Source organism: Styela clava, chromosome 12, assembly GCF_964204865.1.
Source record: "Styela clava chromosome 12, kaStyClav1.hap1.2, whole genome shotgun sequence".
Lineage (NCBI taxonomy): Eukaryota > Metazoa > Chordata > Ascidiacea > Stolidobranchia > Styelidae > Styela > Styela clava.
Genome location: NC_135261.1, coordinates 9,933,578 through 9,955,183, shown reverse-complemented (window position 1 = coordinate 9,955,183; position 21,606 = coordinate 9,933,578). Strand labels below are relative to the sequence as shown.

The 21,606-nt window shown below is 33.8% G+C and overlaps 1 protein-coding gene across 1 annotated transcript; it reads right to left on the bottom strand.

Annotated features, from left to right (window-relative positions):
* Window positions 1-772: 772 nt before the first annotated feature.
* LOC120329228 (son of sevenless homolog 1-like) lies at window positions 773-21,134 on the bottom strand. The gene is made up of 23 exons (XM_039395784.2): window positions 20,923-21,134; window positions 20,411-20,527; window positions 18,432-18,566; window positions 17,867-18,028; window positions 17,329-17,407; window positions 16,564-16,700; window positions 15,803-15,946; window positions 14,344-14,553; window positions 13,042-13,166; window positions 12,275-12,401; window positions 11,735-11,890; window positions 10,945-11,177; window positions 10,043-10,218; window positions 9,564-9,645; window positions 8,933-9,055; window positions 8,235-8,420; window positions 7,243-7,374; window positions 6,795-6,927; window positions 5,859-6,008; window positions 5,498-5,615; window positions 4,927-5,023; window positions 4,160-4,355; window positions 773-3,511 (listed from the first exon to the last, which is right to left on the bottom strand). The coding sequence occupies exons 1-23, from the start codon at window positions 20,989-20,991 to the stop codon at window positions 2,414-2,416; spliced, it is 4,185 nt and encodes a 1,394-aa protein (XP_039251718.2). The 5' UTR covers window positions 20,992-21,134; the 3' UTR covers window positions 773-2,413.
* Window positions 21,135-21,606: the final 472 nt, after the last annotated feature.

Here is a 21,606-nt window from a genome sequence, read left to right as displayed (position 1 = left end):
ACATTAAATAAGATGTCACACACCATGATCTGTAGTACGAAAACTATTTTTTAATGTCATTAACAACAACTTAACTTTCGTAGAAACTTTCTATCTCTGAGAAACGAGTATATACTTCAAATTCGTGGTTGTCCGTAAATGAATGAATTCGATATGAATATATATATATATATTCCACAAGCTCTTCGATAGGAATTTTGAATGAACACATGAAAGTTTGGTTTATTAAAGATCAGCGAAACAAATTCCCTGTATAGCCTATGTATTACACTGTCGGCAGAATCGGAACACGATTTACGGAATGCAAAAATGTCCCACAAGATAGTCAAAAAGTTTGCCGATTATGTAAATCGCATTTGACATTACTACTTTTGAGTGATTTACAAGATTCTCATTCGGCCTTGAAATTAGAGTGCCAGTCGATACGGTACCGATGACAACAATCTCCCAGTTCTCTGATACTATCCACACTACAAAGCATTTTCAAACGTGAATGCTCTCTGGTCTAGCGCACTTGTATATTCCGAAGGTAAATTTATCATTGTCTTCACTACACGTGTCGACGATTCTTCATTTTCTCGAATCCAATTAGTTTCTAGCCCAATATTATACATTTCTATCGCGCCATCTCACGAACGCGAGATGTCGCAATACATTCATATTATTATATACGAATATCCCATTTTTAGAATTTGGAAATGTCCACTCATTTCCGAATTTTCTAAGTTTCTACTTCTTGAACTTCATTCTTTAAAAGAGTTTGAACAAGAAATATAATGAAAACTATTTATTATTATTAGTCTCACTTGCTCACATAATGTATAAATAATAAACGATTGTTAGTCAATTTGTGACCAAATAATACTCTAGCAGTAATAATAGTAAAAGCAAAAACAGAGCCAGTTTGAAAATGACAATTTTAGCAAAACAAACAGTAAACGATATAATGACGATATAACTGTTATTTGTAGCTTTTATTTTCGAGGTGGGCACGAGACTTGAAAAATTCTATAATGGGGGTGTGGCTTGAAAGTATCAGAACCACTGTTGTAGAATATGATAAAGAATGAAAAGTATTTCATTAAAAGAGTACATAGTGATTTAGTGAATTATTATTTCATCAAGGAATAGATGAGACAAAAAAAATCTTAATTAGAATACGAGCGACACATGTATCTAATAATTGAGTTTTGCTTGAAAAGATTTGAGCTGGTGGTACGGATACAAAGAACCAGACCACTCTTCTTGTGTTCAAACTGGGGATAAGTTCCTTCGACAACTGAATTGTTTTGATATTCTATAATCTTATCCTGCAATAAGTATCTACATTTTTTAATCTTTCAATAGAATCAATGTATACCACCATTACAATAAAAAATTTTAACAGAACAAAATTCACTCAGTGGAGGTTACGAGAAACTAACTGCCAATCCTTCCTCAATGCTTTGCATTAGTGGACCGGTATGCGTTTAATGCAAAGATGCTGTAGCATGAATAAAAATGACCATAATATACATGCAATTCAAGAGTATTGCTGAACACTAACACACCTGTTTCACACTAACACAAACGTATTTCTGTGTATATTTGTGTTAGTGTACAGCAGGACTCTTCCCTTGCATAGAACAAAAATAAGTTTCAAATTTTTGAATTCTAAAAAAAAAAAAAAAATTCACATTTCATTCAAATGATTTCTCTAAATATACTTCATTCAAATAATGGTGGGTGAAAAAAATAAAAATTGAAAAATTTCAGGTTTTGCTAAAATTGTCATTCCACAAACGAGTTCGCAAGCATAAAAGCACATATTTTAGAAATGGAACAATATTAATGGCAGAAAAGCTGAAAAAAGAAAAAAAATAATAAAATCATTACAGTTCGAAAAAACAAAGGGAGAGAAAAACTGCAAATAATAAACGTTTCGTCGAACTTTTTGTTTACAAAAACATGTAATGCTGTGAATATATATGCGAGTACCGACCACTGAGATATAATTCTTAAATGAGAGAAGGCTCGAACAAATATCACACGATTCAAGTTAGAAGAATAGTAAGATTTATATTGAAAAACAACAAACATTACAACACTTAACAAGGATGAGTTATTGAGAATTTACAGCATACGTTATTGAGAATAGCTCGGTCGTTCATCAAATTGAACCTTGCAAATGAAACTGCTTATGTATATAATTATGAATAGCCTTGTCGTCCAAAAAATTGACCCTTGCGAACCTCGAGGACAAGAACAAAACTGCTCTCAGGATTGTGGTTCGATCGCAGGGATGAGAAAACTTCGACCCGCCAATGTGCAATTCTAAGTAGCCGGTTGTGCAAAGCTTCCCTTATACTAGTTGTGGAAAAAAGTTCGCCAAGTTGCATGATTTATTTTTTGAAGGTTTAATTCTCATTTTCGCTTAAGTTGTCGAACTAGGCTGTCTTCTTGGGATGGGTGGGGGGGCATCATTCGATGTGAAACGGGGGTGTTCATTCATAGCAGGAGCTCCACCAGAAACCCAACCTCCCCTGGGTGGAGTTCCCCCGAGCGATTGTGAGAAATCTGTGAAATCAAATGCAGTCGGAGTGACCACTGTAGTGACCCTGGGATCAGGATCCACTTGTTGGGGTAAATTTTCGAAACTATGAAAATTACTGACTCCGTGTGCATATGGGATTTGAACAGTGGGTGAAGGGTCCCAAGTGGGGTCGACGACATATCGACCCCCATTTGTGTTAATGTGAGGCGTACCAGGTTGAATGTCATAGTTGCGAGAATACGGCATTGACCTCACAGGTGCACGAGGGGGGATGTTTGGGGGGTCACGAGGTGGTATGGGAGGAGGTGTCGAAGGGGGTGACGATCTATCAATAGAATTTTTATTATAAAGTGGGTGCCTTTCTGAATATCCCCCATTTAACCTCCATGGTTCTCTTGGAGGCAGGGGTGGCGGAATCAATTCTGGTTCCCCTAAATCTAACTGCGCAGAAGGGGGTGAAATTTGACCAGATTCGAGTGGGGTGTGAGTTCCATTTGTAAATGATCGAGCAGGAGCGGTTGCAGGTGTAGGAGGAATCGCAGAAAGTGGTGGGGCACCAGATAGGGGGTTGTTGAAATTCGGACCCAATCTTGAAGTGGATAAATCAAAGTTAAACCGTGAGCGATCTGACATCGTAGGCGGAGCTGAGACAAGGTCAATTCCATGCAGAGATTGAGATCGGGGCTCTCTAGGTGGTCGGGGTGGCGCAGGAGGTTCTTCTTTTGGTGATGGTGTTTTCCCAGTATCCGTAAAGACAAAATTTCGTACCGACATCGTATCGAAAGTTTCTCGCTTTTGAGTCGGTGATAAAATTAACGAATGTCTCTTATCTGAGTTTGAAAGTCTTAGACTATGATCCCTTCTGATTGGTATTCTGTCCATGTTTTTAAAATCTTCTTTAGTGAGAGTCCGAGACACGTGTCGCTTACCAGGCACAGTGCCTGGTGATTTGATTTCCTTGTCAGTGAAAGAACGGGGCTGAAAACAAAGTTACTGAAAGTTACATTTGCAGAAAAACTAACAGTACAAGCATTAGTGAACATTATTCGAAATAAAGTCACACACACAAATTAATAAGACATATCTTCAATTTAGAAAAAAAAAGTAAGAAATTCAGAATGAAAAGTAAAAATACTTTTATTCGCGAGTTCAAAAATCCAACTTGTAATACCAAAATTCCAACTATATCATTTAAAACTATCTCTAATTTTTAATCTTGAAATTTGATAAAGAACTCCAGGCGACAAAAAACATTAAAATCTGGTACTGCAGAGGAGAGGATTGCTCTACTTCTCGCCACCACAGGATGGTTCTGATTATTGCTAGTAACCGGATGAGAGGCTGGGTCCACCATAAGATTAATCCATCTTATCCACTTTCCTCCCCCCATGATAAATAAGCAAATTATATTCCTAACACTAATTGACTTGCACAACATTACTTTATCGCATTCCGAGGAAAAGCAATAAGTTGACTTCATCATATGATCAACCATGGCCTATGGTCCGATTACCAGTTCACGTCTGGTATGATTATGTTTAACCAATTATTTATATTATAACTATCAGTAGCGCTAAATAAAAGAAGCGAGAAAAATTTACTTTTCAGTGAAATCAAAATACTTACAAATTTAGGTGGTCTGTCTTCCCTGGGTTCGATCTTCAGTGAAGTGTGAAATAAATGATCATTAAATTGTTTATCTGTTCGTCCATCTAATGGGTCAAGATTGATGAAGAAATCTTTGATTGTTTGAACAGACGTTAGATTGTATGGCATAGCTTGATATTGTTGAACTTCAAGCATGATCGCAGCAACTTTCCTCCTAAAATCAGAAATTCAAAATAAAAATTAATTAATTAAAATTTTATTAGGTTCCACTGTAAATAAGGTTTCAGAAAAGTATAAGTACTCAGACAATACAAAAGATTTGGTACTCCCGTAGAGAATGTGCCAGGTTAGGGTGAGGCCGTCATTTTATTCCGATTTTCCTTATTTTAGTTCTATTACGAGTTTGGAGACTGTCTGTGTTAGCCAAGTGAATATACCCCCTGCCCATAGGTTTCAGTCCCTTTACACAACTTGATGTAAGATAGGCAAACAAAATTAGTTACCTCAATATTGGTACACACACTTCTGGAGCGCATTCTCAGATTGATACTAACAACCAAGTCGATTGAGTGTTGGCTTTTTTATATTTTTACTAGAATCATCGTCACGCATATATAAAAAGAGAAATTTTGCCAAGGTACTCGTAATTAACTGTTAAATATCTACTTAGCCACTTACTTAGCTATGCAGAATAAAAATGAAAGATAGAAGAAAATTAACTTGTCTGACTTTTGTCATTAGACATAATGAACGCAGAAATATATAAAAAATGGAACAACTCTTACCTTTTGCTGAAATTTATTAATTCCAAATTTTCAGGATAGTTGGGAAGTAAATGTGGATTACCTTCTTCTGTTTTCAAAATATTTGTAAGAAAAGTACCTGAAACAAAAATTAAATCATTAAAATGAGTAATATATATAACATAAGGAGATATATAACAGTGTTACTATTGCTGTTTAGGGCTTGTAATATTGAATTTAGCAATCCTACCTAAAAGAGCAATGCATGAATATAGACACGAAGGACTATAAGAAATAGGAATATAGACACAATTGACTACAGAGACGTCAAAAAAGATTTAAGCGAAACGCTAAATGAACTCCACTTAATACCATATAAAGGTGTGTACCAAAAATTTGGGATAAAATATTGGGCCCTCGAAAAACTGAATATGATGGCCTTTTAGCAGCTTACATATAAAACAATAAAACTAGTCAGTTCTCACCCCAGTCCCAGCAGGTTTAAATCCTGTGGCGATGCCTATGCTGGGAAATGCCATGAAATGGTTTTACCCATAACCAGGATCAATAAAAAAAATCAGGTCCAATATAATGGCCTGATAAAAAAACTTACCAACAAAGGGAACACAAGGTGGATCAATTGATCGCAATCTTTCTAATGTTTTTGTCAATCTCGAATCACACATATCCATGCATTCTTTTCTTATTTTTGAGTATCGATCAGACAAACTCTAAAATAAAAAATAAGATAACAAAAACTAATTAAACAACGCTTCTTTTGGGAATTTGGAAGGTTTTTACATTACATCCAAGACTCATTCACAAGAAAATTATGTAAATGACAAATAAAAAAATTTGTTCAGTACAAAAGTGTGAAAAACCTTAACAGCCGTGCCTGTCAACACAAAAATGGAACAAGTTGAGTATTCGACTACACAAGACTAGTGAAACAGGTTGCATGATACTCTACCTACCTCTTTGGTATGATTAAGTCTGTGGACAGCAGAAGAATTGAAAGCAGCAACAAATTCTAACAATCCGTTGAAATTATTCAATTGTTTCATAACTTGCATGACTTCTATAGCTCTATTCATTGCAGCCAATCTTTCATCATGATTTGAAATCTGAAAATAATGTAAATATGGAAATATTGAATAATAGGTTGAACATACGAAAAAAGCTTGACATAATAGAGCAATTTACTGTTCCCAATACGTTCTGAAATATTATTTTCTAATATGGAATATTGAATGTATTCTGAATTACGTCATTTTCAACAAAGAAATTCTTGTTGGAACAAATTCACTATCTTTTTAAATACTAGACCAGGAGTGCGCAACAATTTTTGTCGATGGGCCATATAACCAACTTCAGAACTTCAGACATCTAGCCGAGCCCCACAATAAATTTAGTTTATCCATGCGAGAAAGCATGAAGAGAGAATCCGGCTATTACTCTGCCTTGTGGTAATAATGAAACCAAGCAAAACAACGCAGATATAACGCAGCAGCAAGAGCAAAAAACATTATATAGTTTCACCCATGTGATCACCTTAAAAAAATAGGTCGGACTAGGATTTTTTTGATGGGGAAAAATTGAGTGTTTACAAGGGCCACACTGAATGGCTTTGACGGACGGGTTATGACCAGCGGGCCGCCTGTTGCACACCCGGGCAATAGACCAAGTGCTTTCGAAGTCTCGAAAGTGGGTATTTACGCTAAAATATTTTGTCTGGTAACACTGAAACACAGTAAATTAGACAAACGATACAGTGCCACATGTCATATATTTATGTTTTTCTTTTTTGTCTTTATTTCGGACCCAAGTTTGAGCCATAATAGAAGTGACCATGGCTCATGCTTGTCACAGTGAAAGTTATAACCGATAGCATTCAGAAAATGAACACTTACTTCAATTATAGTTTTAGAAATCCATCTTGTTATTTTCGTAGAAAAATGAATCATTTTTAATAAATTTGGAGAATTTGTTTCCTTGCCAACTTTAGTCCATACAGACCCTATCAATTCTGAAGGCTGAACTCTCCTGTAAATGGAAAAAAAAATTGTTTGAAAATTATACAAGTGTGTAAGCAATGTGCAATACCCAGTCAATAGCATGTTGAAACTAATTTGATATCGCAGGTGAAAGATCACGGAATGAAATGCCGTTCCAGTCAAATAAATTTAATAGGCTATGAACTTGACTATAATTAAACTTGAACTATAATTGATTTATTATACAAGAAAAATCATGCATGGATCCAAAATCAATATTGTTTTTACCATTTTAAATGTATAATAGAGAGAACAACATTTATTTTATACAACAGCAATTACACAAATTTAAAATCAGACATACCTGTATAAACTGAACTCAATTAAAGTAAGTTGTCTGGCAATTTCGATTGGATGCAAAGTAAATAAATTAAATTTTGAAGGGTCATGGGTCAGATTCCATTCAACAGGTGGTGCTTCCTCAGTGAATGAAAATCTAAAAATAATATTCAGTAAATGGGATGAATTAATATTAAATAAGTTTAAAATATGTTACACATGATGTTCTATGGCCAGTGATGTATATTTTTAGCGCTCCAGAAGTGTGTGTAACAATATGGAGGTAACTAATTTTGTTCTCCTACTTTAATCAAGTTGTGTAAAGGGACTGAAACCTATGGACAGATGGTATATTCACTTGGCTAACACAGACAGTCCGCGAACTCATAATAGAACTGAAAATAAGAAAAATCGGAATGAAATTATGGCCTAACCCTAACCTGGTACACACACTACGGGAGTACCTGTTTTTCTTCGTTTAATGACCAAACTTTCGAGAAAATACTATTTCGCAAGAAAGATGTGAATTTAGAGATATTCTGTCTTGGTGACTTCACACCAGAATCTGAATATTTGGAAAACAGCGCAGGACTCCCGATCCCTGATTGACAAGATATTTGTCTCTGACTCCAAGGCAGGGATGTCCAAAACGAATAGCATACATTCAAAATTCAATATTTCCAATCAAGTAAATTTTTGAATTTAGGAATAATTTAGATATCTCAATTGGTAACAAACAACATACAGAAAACAATGACTTTTATATTCATGTCATCTTAGATATGATCAATGTATGTATGATCAAGATATAGTTGTTCATGTTATTTTCCTTTTAAACTCCTTAATTTAGAATGGATTCGATATTTCATATTCAAAAATATTTTCTCAGATTGTATTTGGAATAGTAATATATTCGATTTTGGCCATCCCTGCTCAGAGGTGAAAAAAAAAATTCTCATGATTCACTTCAAAATCTTCTTGCTTATTAAGATAACAATGATAAAGAAATAGACTAACTCGGGATAATTATTCTCGCTACTCTTTTTCTTTCTTTCAATAATCTTCAACATAGTTCTCGCCCATTTTTTCATGTTTTTTCCACGAACAGATCCGATAAACTTTTCGACTTCCGCTAATAATTCTTCATCGCGATCAAAATCATACCAATGGTGTTCAAGCCACTGTCGAATAACATTCATCACACTGAAAGATAAGAATTTATTTTTCAATATGAAGCTTTTTCACACTTTTTCCTCTGAACAAGGCTCTTTACAAGTGGTTCCCCAAAGTTGATCGACCGGGTGACAAAATTAGAAACGGATGAATATTGGAGGGCCATGAGAGTGAAGCACCCACAAGGGGCCGATACTGGTGAGTATAATTAAGAACCGTGGGCCAAAATTAGATGCGGAGGATATTCACAGGCATGAGAGAATGGGCCGATACCGGATACAAGTATAAATAAAATACCGGTATAGTTGAATTGTTGTGAATATACAAGCTTAAACTGTGACAATGATGTAACAAATTTAATTTTTGATTTACAATTGTCTGAATGCAAAGTATGGATATAATAATGGGTCACCATCATCGCTATGAGAAATTGGGATTTTGATGTTCATGACATTAATACTTTCAATTTAATGATTAATCTAATTAGCCCCCCTCTTGTATGTATTCCAAAGATAATGATAGGTTATTTGAAAAGTAGTTACCGAAGTGATATTGGAGTTAAATATTCTTTACGAAATCTTTTCAAATCTTCTCTGTTTGGTAATTCACCTCTATCAATGGCAAGCTGTTGCTCTGGTGTTGGTGGAGGTTCTGGTATTTTGTATCTAAAAGTTTCGAGACACAATTTGAATATTTAAATCCGACAGTTAAATATAGTAAAGTTACATTAAAATTGAGTAATTTCAGTATCTTTAATCTAGAGTTTCAATTAAACCAAGTCACGTTCATTCATTTCTTTTACAACATATAACTGAAATGATATCGTGAAACTACTCAACATATGGTACCAATGTTCCATTCACATCATAAAATAAAACAATTTTGATTTGAAATATGAGCGTAGGGTACTCCTGAAGTATGCTCACGAAGATGTCGCATAACCTGAACCCTAACCTGGTTCTGGTACACAACCTGAGTTCAGGTTGTACGCCATCTTGGTGCGCATACTTCAGGAGGTCGGAGCGTAGTGTATAGATAGATTTAATAAAGACAAAATAAGCACAAAAATGATCAGCAAGTAATTACTCAAGTTCAAGTAATTACTGTCTCGATATATTCTTAAAAAATGTAAACATTTAGTTTGATAACATTAGCTTAATCTTGAATACATACCTTTCAATCAAAAGATCGAGCAGTTCTTTTGGTTTACAAAATGATCTGAATGTTGTCAGAAACGTTTTTGAAAAACCTTGATCTGTAAGACCAATCACAATAATTAAGATAAAATAATTTAACAGTTGACTGATAAATCTTGTAAACAGCCAAATTGAATGGCTGGCATCAGTACCCACCCTAACAAGACCTCAACTTAGTCTGATATAATATAATGATATAGGAATATTTTTAGTAAAAGTTGCATTAAAATAATGTAGTAGCTAAGATCCATCCATGTTGCTTCATTTGTGGTAGTGTTTTAAATCTTATTATTATATATACCAAAAGAGGACAAAAGTCCTCATATTTTTCAAAAGTTTATATAAAATTATAACATACAGGTAATTAGGGATATTTTGATAATAGTGAACTAAAACAGAATTACAAAAGAAACTGATAAAATATTAGAAAGTGATTAAAAAATGCCACATATATACCCGAATATTGATGATAAGTCAATCTCTCGACAAGTTTAAGAACTGTTCCACCTTTTATGACATCATATTGGGTATTATTGTTATTATTGATTGCATTATTCTGACCATCAATTGAAGTGGTGTCATTTTCTTCCAAAATTAAGTTTTGATTGCTGTCTGGTTCAGCAAAACGATACCTGAAATGGATTATTGTTCGTATAGTCATTCATCCAAAATGTTGTCTTTCTTAGGGAGAAAGTATATCTGTTGTAATATCACTAATATTATTCATTTATTTAGCATTAAGGTTTATACACACATTTACACAAACTACTCAAACTGCCCAAAAGCCGAGATTAGACTTGTGCGTAACACTAGGTAAGGATCCATCAAAGATTAAAAACCAAGTGAGGAAAGCATAATAAGTTCCAAAACGGTCAAAATAGTGGATTTTTAGCTAGAATTATGCGCCAGTCGAATACTAAGCAAAATTTCTCACTGAGAGGAATTCATCCCGGTTGGGAAACGTTGTTAATGTAGAAAAGAAAAATTGTATTTATATATCTATTCTGAAAGAAAGGAAAGGTCAAAACAGCACAAAGTTTGACGGCAGGAGTCTGTTGAGAGTTGAGTATAGCTGACACAGTAAATTGTTTCATGGTGGTGGAAGCTGTAGCCAACCAATTAAAAAGTGTATTCCTAACGCCATAAATTAGAAAATGTATGTCATGGATGATCGTAACAGTGTTCTATTTATGCTACAGAAATCAATTTAAAATAAAATTATAATCAACCAACAGGCATAATGCCATTCAAAAAACTGTTCCCCTGAGACTTCCACAAGGGTCCTTTCTTAGACCAGTACTGTTTAGGATATTCGAAAACGATATGCCAGACAACTTTTTTCGGCAATTTGAACTCACTTATCGGGTGTTGGCAGTCGTAAAACTTGATTTGCTGCTTCTTCTCTGATGATCTGATCGAGCATTCTGTCGAAAGTTGATCGATATTTTAATCGAATTAAGTGAGACATCCAAGCTCTCTTGTCCACTTTCGTCTTCGTTTGAAAGATATGAGATTCTTTTTTCTCTCCGTCTAATATTTCAAACTGGTTCTTTTCCACTCCTCCTTCATCAATAATATCTCTTACAGTGGCCTGGGAGATAAAAAATTGCAAGTAAAATATTGGCACAATAGTCATATTATCATATTACTTTTTTATGCAGCATTTTCACATCTTTACTTTGATCATGTAAACTGGGTATATAAAAATATACTATTATTTGGAAGGATTGGACGATTTCCAGTTCGGCGTCACCCACCCAATTTAGCACACCACATGTGAGGTGTCAGGTTTGCGCCCGAAATATATAGCCAGCGATGCCAACAACGTAGTTAGGTCGAGCGCTCTAGCCATCATCTTAAATTATGGTCCTTTCAGTGACAACCTACTCCATATTTAATAACAAAATGTAAATGGCAATAAAACTTGACTGTTGACTATCTGGTGAAGTCCAAGAACAGTAGAAAAAATATTTTGAACAATCTAAAATGATACTGTGGTCGAATCATCGAAGTTGATGTTATGTTAAATTAGAGTTATTTGAAATTAATTGCGAAGCAAAAGCTGAATTTTAGAATAAGTGGATATTAAAAAATTCAAAATTGATGGTCAAATATATAATATATATATTTCGAAGATAATAAACTAACTTTTCTGACAGAAATCCTCTCCTTGAGTCTATATTCATACGCAGCAGCAACAGTGGGCAGTCTAGCTTGATTGCTCTTACATGAAACCATTAAAAAATCAAAAAGAAAAACATGGCGATCTGATGATCTCTTGTTACCAACTCGTAACAAAGGTCCCTGAAACATCAAAAATATATTTGTTAATTGTGATTTTAGGTCTACAAGGTCCAGAAAGAAGATAACATTGTTGTCTTTTCTCTTAGTAAATATCTTTGCTTATTTATTCAGCGTGTGCTAACCAATTTAAAAATAGATACCACTACAACTCCAAACTGAGATATTATTTTCGAGGTCTCAATGACTGAGATAAACTTGTTGTCCAAAAGTACTAATATCGTGAGCATATCACAAAGCTGTGAAGTCGAAAAAAAAAATGGTTTCAAACTTGAGTAAGAATTAATCGTCAATTTTGAGTTGAAAACAGAGCTATTTTTAAATGGTTCATAGGTTGGACTTGGAGTTACTCAATTTAATCACCTAAATCCTCTACTGCAAACTCACCTCATGAAGAAATTCGTTACAACTTTGACTAATTGTTCTTCCCAACCAACCATCAATACTTTTTTCGATATCAGACATTCGAGATTCACGAGGTCCTCCCCTCCAAGAGATACGTAAACTAGCTTCACTGTAATGCAAGAAAATATTTAGACAACTCAATTCAGCTTATGCAGCCGTTATCATATTTCGAACCCAAATTTGTTTGTTTCTTGTTTCATTTGTTCAAACTTAATCCAGATTAGATCAAATATCTAACAAGAGTTTGAAAGAAATCAGTGATATCCAAAATAAAAATAAAAACTTGAAAATAATCCAGATCTATATGAGAGAAGCACAAGCTCAGTAACTGATGGCACAAAATAAAACTCTGAAAGGGAAGAAACCGCAATAGTTCGGGTTCAACATCGCCTACTTAATTTATCACATCTTGGGTTAGGCAGCGATTATGGGGTATGCGCCATCTTCATTACCTGGCGACGAAAAAATATTTAAATTTAAATACTCAAACCACTATGTCATTGCGGTCCCTGTTATGTTCAATAAAAATACTTGTACGAGACCGCTCACCCCCCTTCTCTCCCCTGGGCTGAAAACGGGTAAAAAATCAGGTTTTGGAAGTTTTGTGCTATTACTTTTGCTTGAACATTTCATAAGATTGTATCTATATTATTACATATTACAAAATCAAATCAAAATTGCAAAAAAATCAACAAAAAACAAATCTAATTACTGAAAATGCATGAAAAATTTGCATAAATTTATTGTACCTTGGTCTCAATTTAGGTAAACTTTGAGTCCTGAATTCTAATATAGGTTTAATAGGAGTAATTGCACTCAATGCTTGTACTAAGCATTGTCGATCTTCTGGGTCCGGTGACTTTTTCTCTAGAAGCTAAAAAACAAAAGAAAAATAATTGTCAGTGTATGAGTTAGTAGTGTTGAAGCATACAGGTATCTCTATCAACGAATAATTTTTAAAGTACATCCTGGTTGAGAAACGAGCATGATGAAAAGAATTGACTAACCAGGAATCAAACCAGAGACATATTACTCACAGACTAGTAGAACTGCTAATAACCTTATTAACTTCACATTAGACAGTCTAGTCCAGTGGTTATCAATTTTTTTTTGCCCCCCCCCTTTTCAAAATATCTCGCGCCCACCTCAAAATAACCAGCTAACAATAAGCTACAAATAACAGGTGAAAGTATGTTTTAATTGAAAACCATGTTGAAAATATGTGGATGGAACGTAAATATTAAAATAAATGCAAATATCCAAAATAAGGCAAGCAAGATCAAGTCTAACAAATATTTTTATTTTAAATTCTCACACCCCTTTCAAAAAATGTCTACGCCTTCTTGTGGGATGTGCCCCATCGTTTGGAACCCACTGGTCTAATCACTTCAAAACAGCAAATTACAGAACTTTGGCTCAATCCTTTACGCTCAAATTTAGTAATAACAATATCCTTCATCTCAGAGTCGGACAATAGATTTCAGTTCATATTGAAACAGAAGAAAAATACCAGATATTATGTATCAGACTAAAAAGAACCTATTTCATCTAATACCATATACTGTAGATTTAAATATAAGGTATGTTAGTGCAACATTATTTGCAAGACTCCCCACTGGAGAGGGGTTGGATTATTATTGGCGGAATCTTGCTACCACCACAATCCAAAGTCACACATTGGAACAATTAAAAAATTTACACTATTTCCATATCCTACCTGAACTGGCAACCCTACTCCAATATGAACAGAAAAATCCCACCCTATCCTATTTCCGTACCTGGTTCCAATTCATACAATTGCAAGTCAATATTTGAATTTTAGATGATATTAATTTACGAAATTTAAATTGAAAATACAATTAGGCATTATGACTCATGAAACTTGAACTAACCATCTTGCAATATTCATTACAGTAAAATTTTAGTAGAGTAGTGTTCGTAGTGTTTATCATAACGGTCAATAACAACAATACAATATAATTCCAATCACATTGCAACTTACAAACAGTAGGACCTACATTTAAATCTAGGTTACATAGAACACAGCTCACCTCAATTTGCTCGAAATAATAGAAGCAGTGATAGATAGGTGCAAGTAAAAGATTTGGTAAAACATAAGCAACAACATCACGAAAACCGTGGCAAACATTTTGTAGATGTTTTGTTACTTCGGGTCTCGATAATATTGAATCGAAACTTTCCCTCCAAGTATTGTTCATCATAGCAATTGTGTAGTCAGAATATAACTCAAAATTACATTCCTAAAAATAAAAAAGTGACAAATTTTGTTATATTTTAGGTAGAATTCAGGGATGTTCCAAACAAATTAAATTGATTCAATATTAATTCTATTTAATATACAAAATTCTTGATTTGGGCATACTGTAATTTCAAAAATTTTCAAAAGTTATCATTTTAAGCAGTAGTCACAGAAAAACAGACTTCACTGTAGACGCAGGGACGGGATATATATTGATTAAATAGAAAATTTCCAGTACACATTTGTATATATTACTAATACCAAATACTCAGGAAGTTTCCAAGTGACGGGGTAAATTTTTACATTGGGGATTACAAACAAAATATGCAAATTACTAACAATATAAAAGAATATAAGCAATATCATTTGATACTGGATAAAGAAATCTACAATAAACTTGTTAAATGATACTGTTGCACAATTTTTATAAATAGAATAAAGAATATTTGTAGCCGTGGGTATGTGAAGAATTAAAATTCTCTGCTCATTTCACGCACAACATTGATCAATGATTTCGAACGCAAAGTAGTTACAACGCCTAACAAAATACGCAATCATTTTCGAAGAGACTATATATTGTGTGCTAAATAACAAAATCAATTATCCACATTCTCAGTTTTGAAAATCGAGGGATGGTTTGTAATGCCGAATCGAAATGTGATGTGTTCATGAGGCCATGAATCATATTGTGCTCATATCCTGTGGCACACGTACACACAGAGTCAATGCTTCCTTGTAGCACGTTACTCAATAAATGACAAAAATTACCCAGTAATATATTAGCTATGTCTAAATAATTCAACCGAAATGTAATTCCAAATTATCGATTTAAAAAATAATAGTTACATGAAAAATTGAATAATCAGAATTTAGAAAAAAATATATTTTAGCAAAATAACGGCAACCATTATACAAATAGCAAGACTCGTGCATTTAATCGTATAGCCATATACAGAAGCTTGTTATCTCCTTTATATTACATTTCCTGCATATAATACCAGTATATAGAAGAGACGAGGAAAATTACATTGAGATACATTTACAAGTGATCCATTTAGATATTTCTGACATAACTATTCCAACTGATATACATGTAGTATTATAATAATATTTGGAGAAAAATTTCATAAAAGTCAGCCCATGGATAGAATATTCATTCCGGCTTAGAAAGTCTGTAACATCCAAATGAATAACATTTTATATTTATACCTTTCACTACTATTTCATCTTTATGTATTTGTATTGCTTACCAAAGCGAGATCTTCAAAACATGAACCAACAAGAGGAACAGGACAACTCTCATCTGTCATTTCAACAGCTTCTTCTAATAATCCGATTAACTTGACAGCAAGTTCAGCTAAATCTCCAACATTTGAGAATATTATTTCGATATCCTGTTTGAAATACGATAGAGAAAATCAATTTCTAGAAATATGTACGAGTAAAGTAAAGACGCAAATTTTTCATTGATTGAGGAGTTGCAAGAAGCAATGGCTGTAATTTTGTAACTGGACAAAATCAAACTCACTGGAGAAAATGCTAATGAGCAATTCACTGGAGCGATGACTATCTGGTACAGCAATGGCGAACCTTTTTCGATAGACCGAGTATAAAATCCCATTTTTTTATTATGGAAAAAATGACTGTTGGACATAGATATTTATCCAATGTATGCATTCGTAAGAAACTTGCTGTTGCATTTTTTTAACAAGTTTCATAATTCTTGGTTAGTATTGTGTAGTTTTGAGCTTTACACATGTAGCAATCATATCAGTACTACTAAGCGATTTCCAGTACTCGATTTCTTGAAATTCAGGTGCAAAAACTAAGAGTTGCATGCACATAAATCACAAAAAACGTTATTTTTAGACCAACTTCGGTCCTACAATCGAACACTACAATTCTGGATCGGGTACTTCAAATATAATAAAATAATTGCTTGACTTTTCAAAATAATAGAAAAAAAGTGGATAAATCAAATATCAAAAAATAGTAGAGAGCGTTATGTTACCTTTTCTGAAAATAAGTTCGGAGCTTCATCGAATTCCTTCTTAATCAACTTTATGATTAAATTGAGATCCCGAAGATAGCTTGCTTCTTCTGTCATGAAATCTCGAACAAGTGATTCATAGGAAACATGCTTTTCAACTGCAAACGTGAATAAGAACATCAGCTTAACATTGGCCTTGATCACCATTATTACATGAGAAGTTTAATGGTGTAATTGCTTTTGTAGGCTAACATATTTTGATTTTAGGCAATATGAATGATATAATGATACATCTAATAATTAAAGAGAAACATTTTCTTCAAAGAGATTTAACATAAAATGGGAAATTTTCGCTAACTGATTGTCTAAAACAATTTTACAAATATTTTCATTTTTAAATTTGTCTCAACTTAACCTTATAAACTTTAACAGCCAACCTGTCTTGAGAGTAAGCTTCTTTAAATAATGGATTCTAGGCTTTTGAGCCCTACAAACTATTATACGAATATTAGAATCAAAATAAGAGAATATTCAACATATTCAACAATATTGAAATAGATATACAATAATAGACAAACATCTGGAATAATTTCACAACAAATGAAAGTGATCCATAAATGCCATAAACTGATTTAAAAATATATGAATGACATGGTTATATCGATAACCTGAATCAACCTTTTTCTGTTTGTTTTGTATTTTTGAATTTACAATTTTATAGGGTAAAACTGTATCTGAACCCTGGTCACATAATAAAAAATGAAGATGTATAAATGTTTATGCTACCTTTATTTCTTGAAATAACATCAGGAACAACAACCATATCTTCTTCCATTTCATCACAGTGAAAAACGTCCATCAATACCTAAGCAAATAGTAAAATCAACATTTGAATTGAGCAGAGATTTCTTACAGTGTTTCAAAATTAAGGGAACTTCTCATTGACAATGTTTCATGGAGACAAAGAGCATAATAAGAGATGACAGATTACATTTTAGTATTGATTGTGAACCTTGAAATATGTATCGCTCATATCTTTAGCGAATATGAAATAAGCTTGTATGAGGGTGACTAACATTGGTCTAAAAAATATTTCATAAATACATTTACGCTGGTCGGTTACGGCTTCCTCCACCACCAAGTCCATGCTTCCGAATACAAACAATATAACTAATCCCATACCCGACTTGGAATGGTAACCGGACGAGAGGCCGTGGTTCGCCATATGGATAAGCCGTCTTATCGTCTTTTTTCTCCCCCGGGATAAATATGTAAATCCTATCCTACTCGAGAACTGCTATACACAAAACATGATTTCACTTACATTATCAGCAAACATAGCAATTTTGATATCTTGGTCTGTTATTTCATTGCTTAAAATATTCTTTGCATAATTAGTTGTCAACTTTAAAATATCAGAAGCCATATATTCCAGAACTCCAGAAAATATCAAAGTCACTTGCTTCTCCATTCCTGGATTATGTTCCTAAAATAATTTTTAGAAATATTGCATAAATCAGAATCAGTCAGGAAATTGAATTTTCTAAATAAATCAATTTCTCAAGAACAATTTTTAAAAGATTCCAGAATAATAGTTTTGAAATTTTAGGTGGCTGTTAGGTAACAGATAGCCAAATTCTCTAAAGATATTTTTGCAAATCATTTTTATTTTAAATATTACAGATGGATTTCTGTTCAGATTTCCGAAATATCTGTTGTGACAAAATATTTGCTGAAAAATACTATAAGAGTAAATTATATTTACCGGTAATATGAGATATGCATTCCTATTTCAAATATGCATGAACACCCATTGTGACAAAATATTTGCAGGAAAATGTTATAAGAGAGTTAAATATATTTAAGATAAGCGATGATTAATAACATACTTTCAAAGCATGATGCAATTTATCGACAGAAAAGGCAACTTTTTTCTTTCCCTTTTCCTGGGCAGATTCTGCTTCTTCCAAGGCCCATCTAGATAATGGTTCAGGAAACTTTCTTGAGACTTGCTCCTTTGCATCCTACAGTTTAATATACTTATATTAAATAACATTCAGTAAATATCAACTAATGTTCCAATGTTCTTGTTGTTATATTGATGAAATAGATAAAAGAATTCATATCCTTGAAGTTGAATCTGCGCCGACGATAAAGAACTCACTAACGCCAGCAATCTCTCTCATAATTATCGGGATCAATGCGACGAAAAAATGAGAAAAATAGCTTGCTCGATTTCGGGTGATCGTCTACGTGCGGCTTTATGGTGGATACATCCAGGGGCGCAGCCAGGATTTTTTCAAGGGGGGGGTTACGGTGAAATAAAAACGCGTTTATATGTCTTTAAAAAGATGTTCCGATGATGGCAAAACAACATGTGCGGCGCTGTGTCTCATTAGCCTTTCTTTGCATGTCATACTTTCAGCAATCGCCGACCATTCTCCTCGGTCAAGAATATTCAACTTTTCATTTCAATGCGCCGTTACTTATATTATTGAAAGTGAATTCGTTGCGAATTTAAATGCCTGTGATATTTGCACATAACGCTTCTCTACTTTTAGTGGCGATTTATCAACATATTATCACCAGTTTGTTAATAATGCATGCTATTATTTTTGGCAACAGGATTAAATTGGTTTATCGTTGTTTCAAGCAAGAAAATAAGCATTTTTTTTTCGCTAATTCAGCAATCGTAATTCAAATATTTCCCTATGCGAAAGTCTTCACTCCGCGGGGTGTCCTTGCGTTTTAGAGTTTCAAAGTGATGCCGAAAATGCCGATGATAGAGAAACACCGACACATGTGGCTCTTTGTCGCCAGACCCTGCCCCCCTTGACAGGCGTCAATTCTTTATTTTGTTTTGGCATGTCCCATTTCGACCTTTTAGTAATCGCCGATTATTACCCCATTGTCAACAGTAAAATAAAATGCCACACATGATTTTAATTGAAATAATGCGAAAAATGTAAAATAAGAATAGAATGAAATATTAGCAATCATGAAACATGAAGAAATGGCATAAATCAATGACATTTGACAAATGCCAATGGTTCATAAACTATTTTTGAGTGCGTCACGAAATATCAATCCATTTCCAAAATAAATATATTTGATGTTCCCGTATTTATAACTTCATAAAACGATTACAATTATTTAAAACCAAGCTCATGTATCGTACTGATTGAGAACGTCGTTCAATGTAAAACTCTTGCTTGTTGCAGTTAACTGTTAATAAATTATAATTTTCATTGCAATGCGTCGAGTCTAGACCTATATTACTGAAAGTGAAATCGTCGCGAATTTGAAATCCCGCGCCCGTGATAGCTGCATTCTGCGCATAGCGCTTCTTCACTTTCAGCGATAATTATCATATTGTTACCAGTTTATTAAAAAGAACTGAAAGACAACGCATGTAACTGCTTTTCGCAGACAGACGATTCCAAACGAGTCTTGGACGAGTCTGCTACCCAAAAATCTCGAAGATTGAACATTATTACGACCCATGTACCCCCCCTGGCTGCGCCCCTGGATACATCCATCTACTCGAAAGATTTAGAGCCACAAAAGAGTATAAATTTTTCCCCCATGTTTGTAGCAGTATACTCTTATACAAGTACAAGCAGTATACATACAAACTCTTTGAAATTCCTCTCAAAGAACTTTGTGAGATAACATTCGATTATTTTGCTTCTATGAACTTGCAACTTCATCTTATTCAACCGTTGCATTTCTGACACCAATAGTTAATATACAACAGACATAGCACTAGAGGACATTTGGTGCCTAAGATAGATAATTTACTGGGTTACCCCAAATCGCATTTATTATAAGAAAAAATGATCAAAATAGCAAAAATTGTTAGCTTTGCCTGAACGTTTTTTGGTTGACTGCTAAGCAATGAAGCAAGTAGTTTCAACAGCAAATGTGCAAGATAATTTCCACCTCTTGATGTTAACGGGAGTGAGTTATGATGCTGTTGCTGAATCTGAAACAAAAACATAATTTTTCATCAAAAGAAGGGCTTGTCATCTGTCGAAAATTAATAGCATGTACAAAAATGAAAATTTAGAGCTATTCAAATCTAAATTGGTCGGACAGTGTTATCCTAACTGAGAAGCCTATTTTACACAATGATTCAATTCTGCTTCTGCCATACTTAACTGGACCATATTGAGTTTATGAATCAAAAACACCAAATATACGGTTCTTCACAGGAATATAAAGTTTGATAAAAGCACAGGAATAATGCAATATTGTCTGTCAAACAAGCTTTAATTCAAAATATATATTTCATATCTTCCATGCCAGCTCGAAAATATAAAAAGATATTCAAAATAGTAAAAAGTTTAGTATTTTTAATCAATTATTTCATAGCATCACCTTAGACAATCCAGGAAGTAGCAAGCCTTTACATTTTTCCAAGTCTATGCAGGCATCCGCCAAAGCCATAGCTTTTTACAAATCAAAATAAAGACTGAAATAATCTTCCATACAATTCTTCTGAATCGGGTTCATGCCGTTTTTTCAAAATACAAATATATCAAAAATCTAGAGAATAGGCTACCTAAGAAGCTAAACATTTATATTTCAATATAAATATTAGTTTTGTTAAAAAGGCTTTTTCAGACTTGTTCAGTGTCATTAACTGAGGTACAAGTTGGATTCATATAGGACTTACTTACAGCCATACTGATACCCGGACTGGTGATACCAATGGTTCAATATTAAACCTGCATTTATCAATGTATTGTATTGTCTACCACTAGCTTTGAAAAGGTGACGAAGCCGGCTGCAGCTGCTCTGGGATTAGCTATGGTCAAAAACGGAAAGCAAAAGCTAGGTTTTGTCTACATGAGGACAATGACTGAATGAGGGTTAGAACTAAGCATTGACAGAAGGGCACAGTTTTACTATTCCGAGATGTCCCAACACTTGGTTCAATAAAACAAATACTCTATTTGTCTGTGAAACTAGGGCGTCTGGCATAAATTGGACTATTTTACTCAAGGAATCCAATGGCTGAATGGTGCAGTTTTTAGATTGCGCTTCCATTTAGTGGGTCTC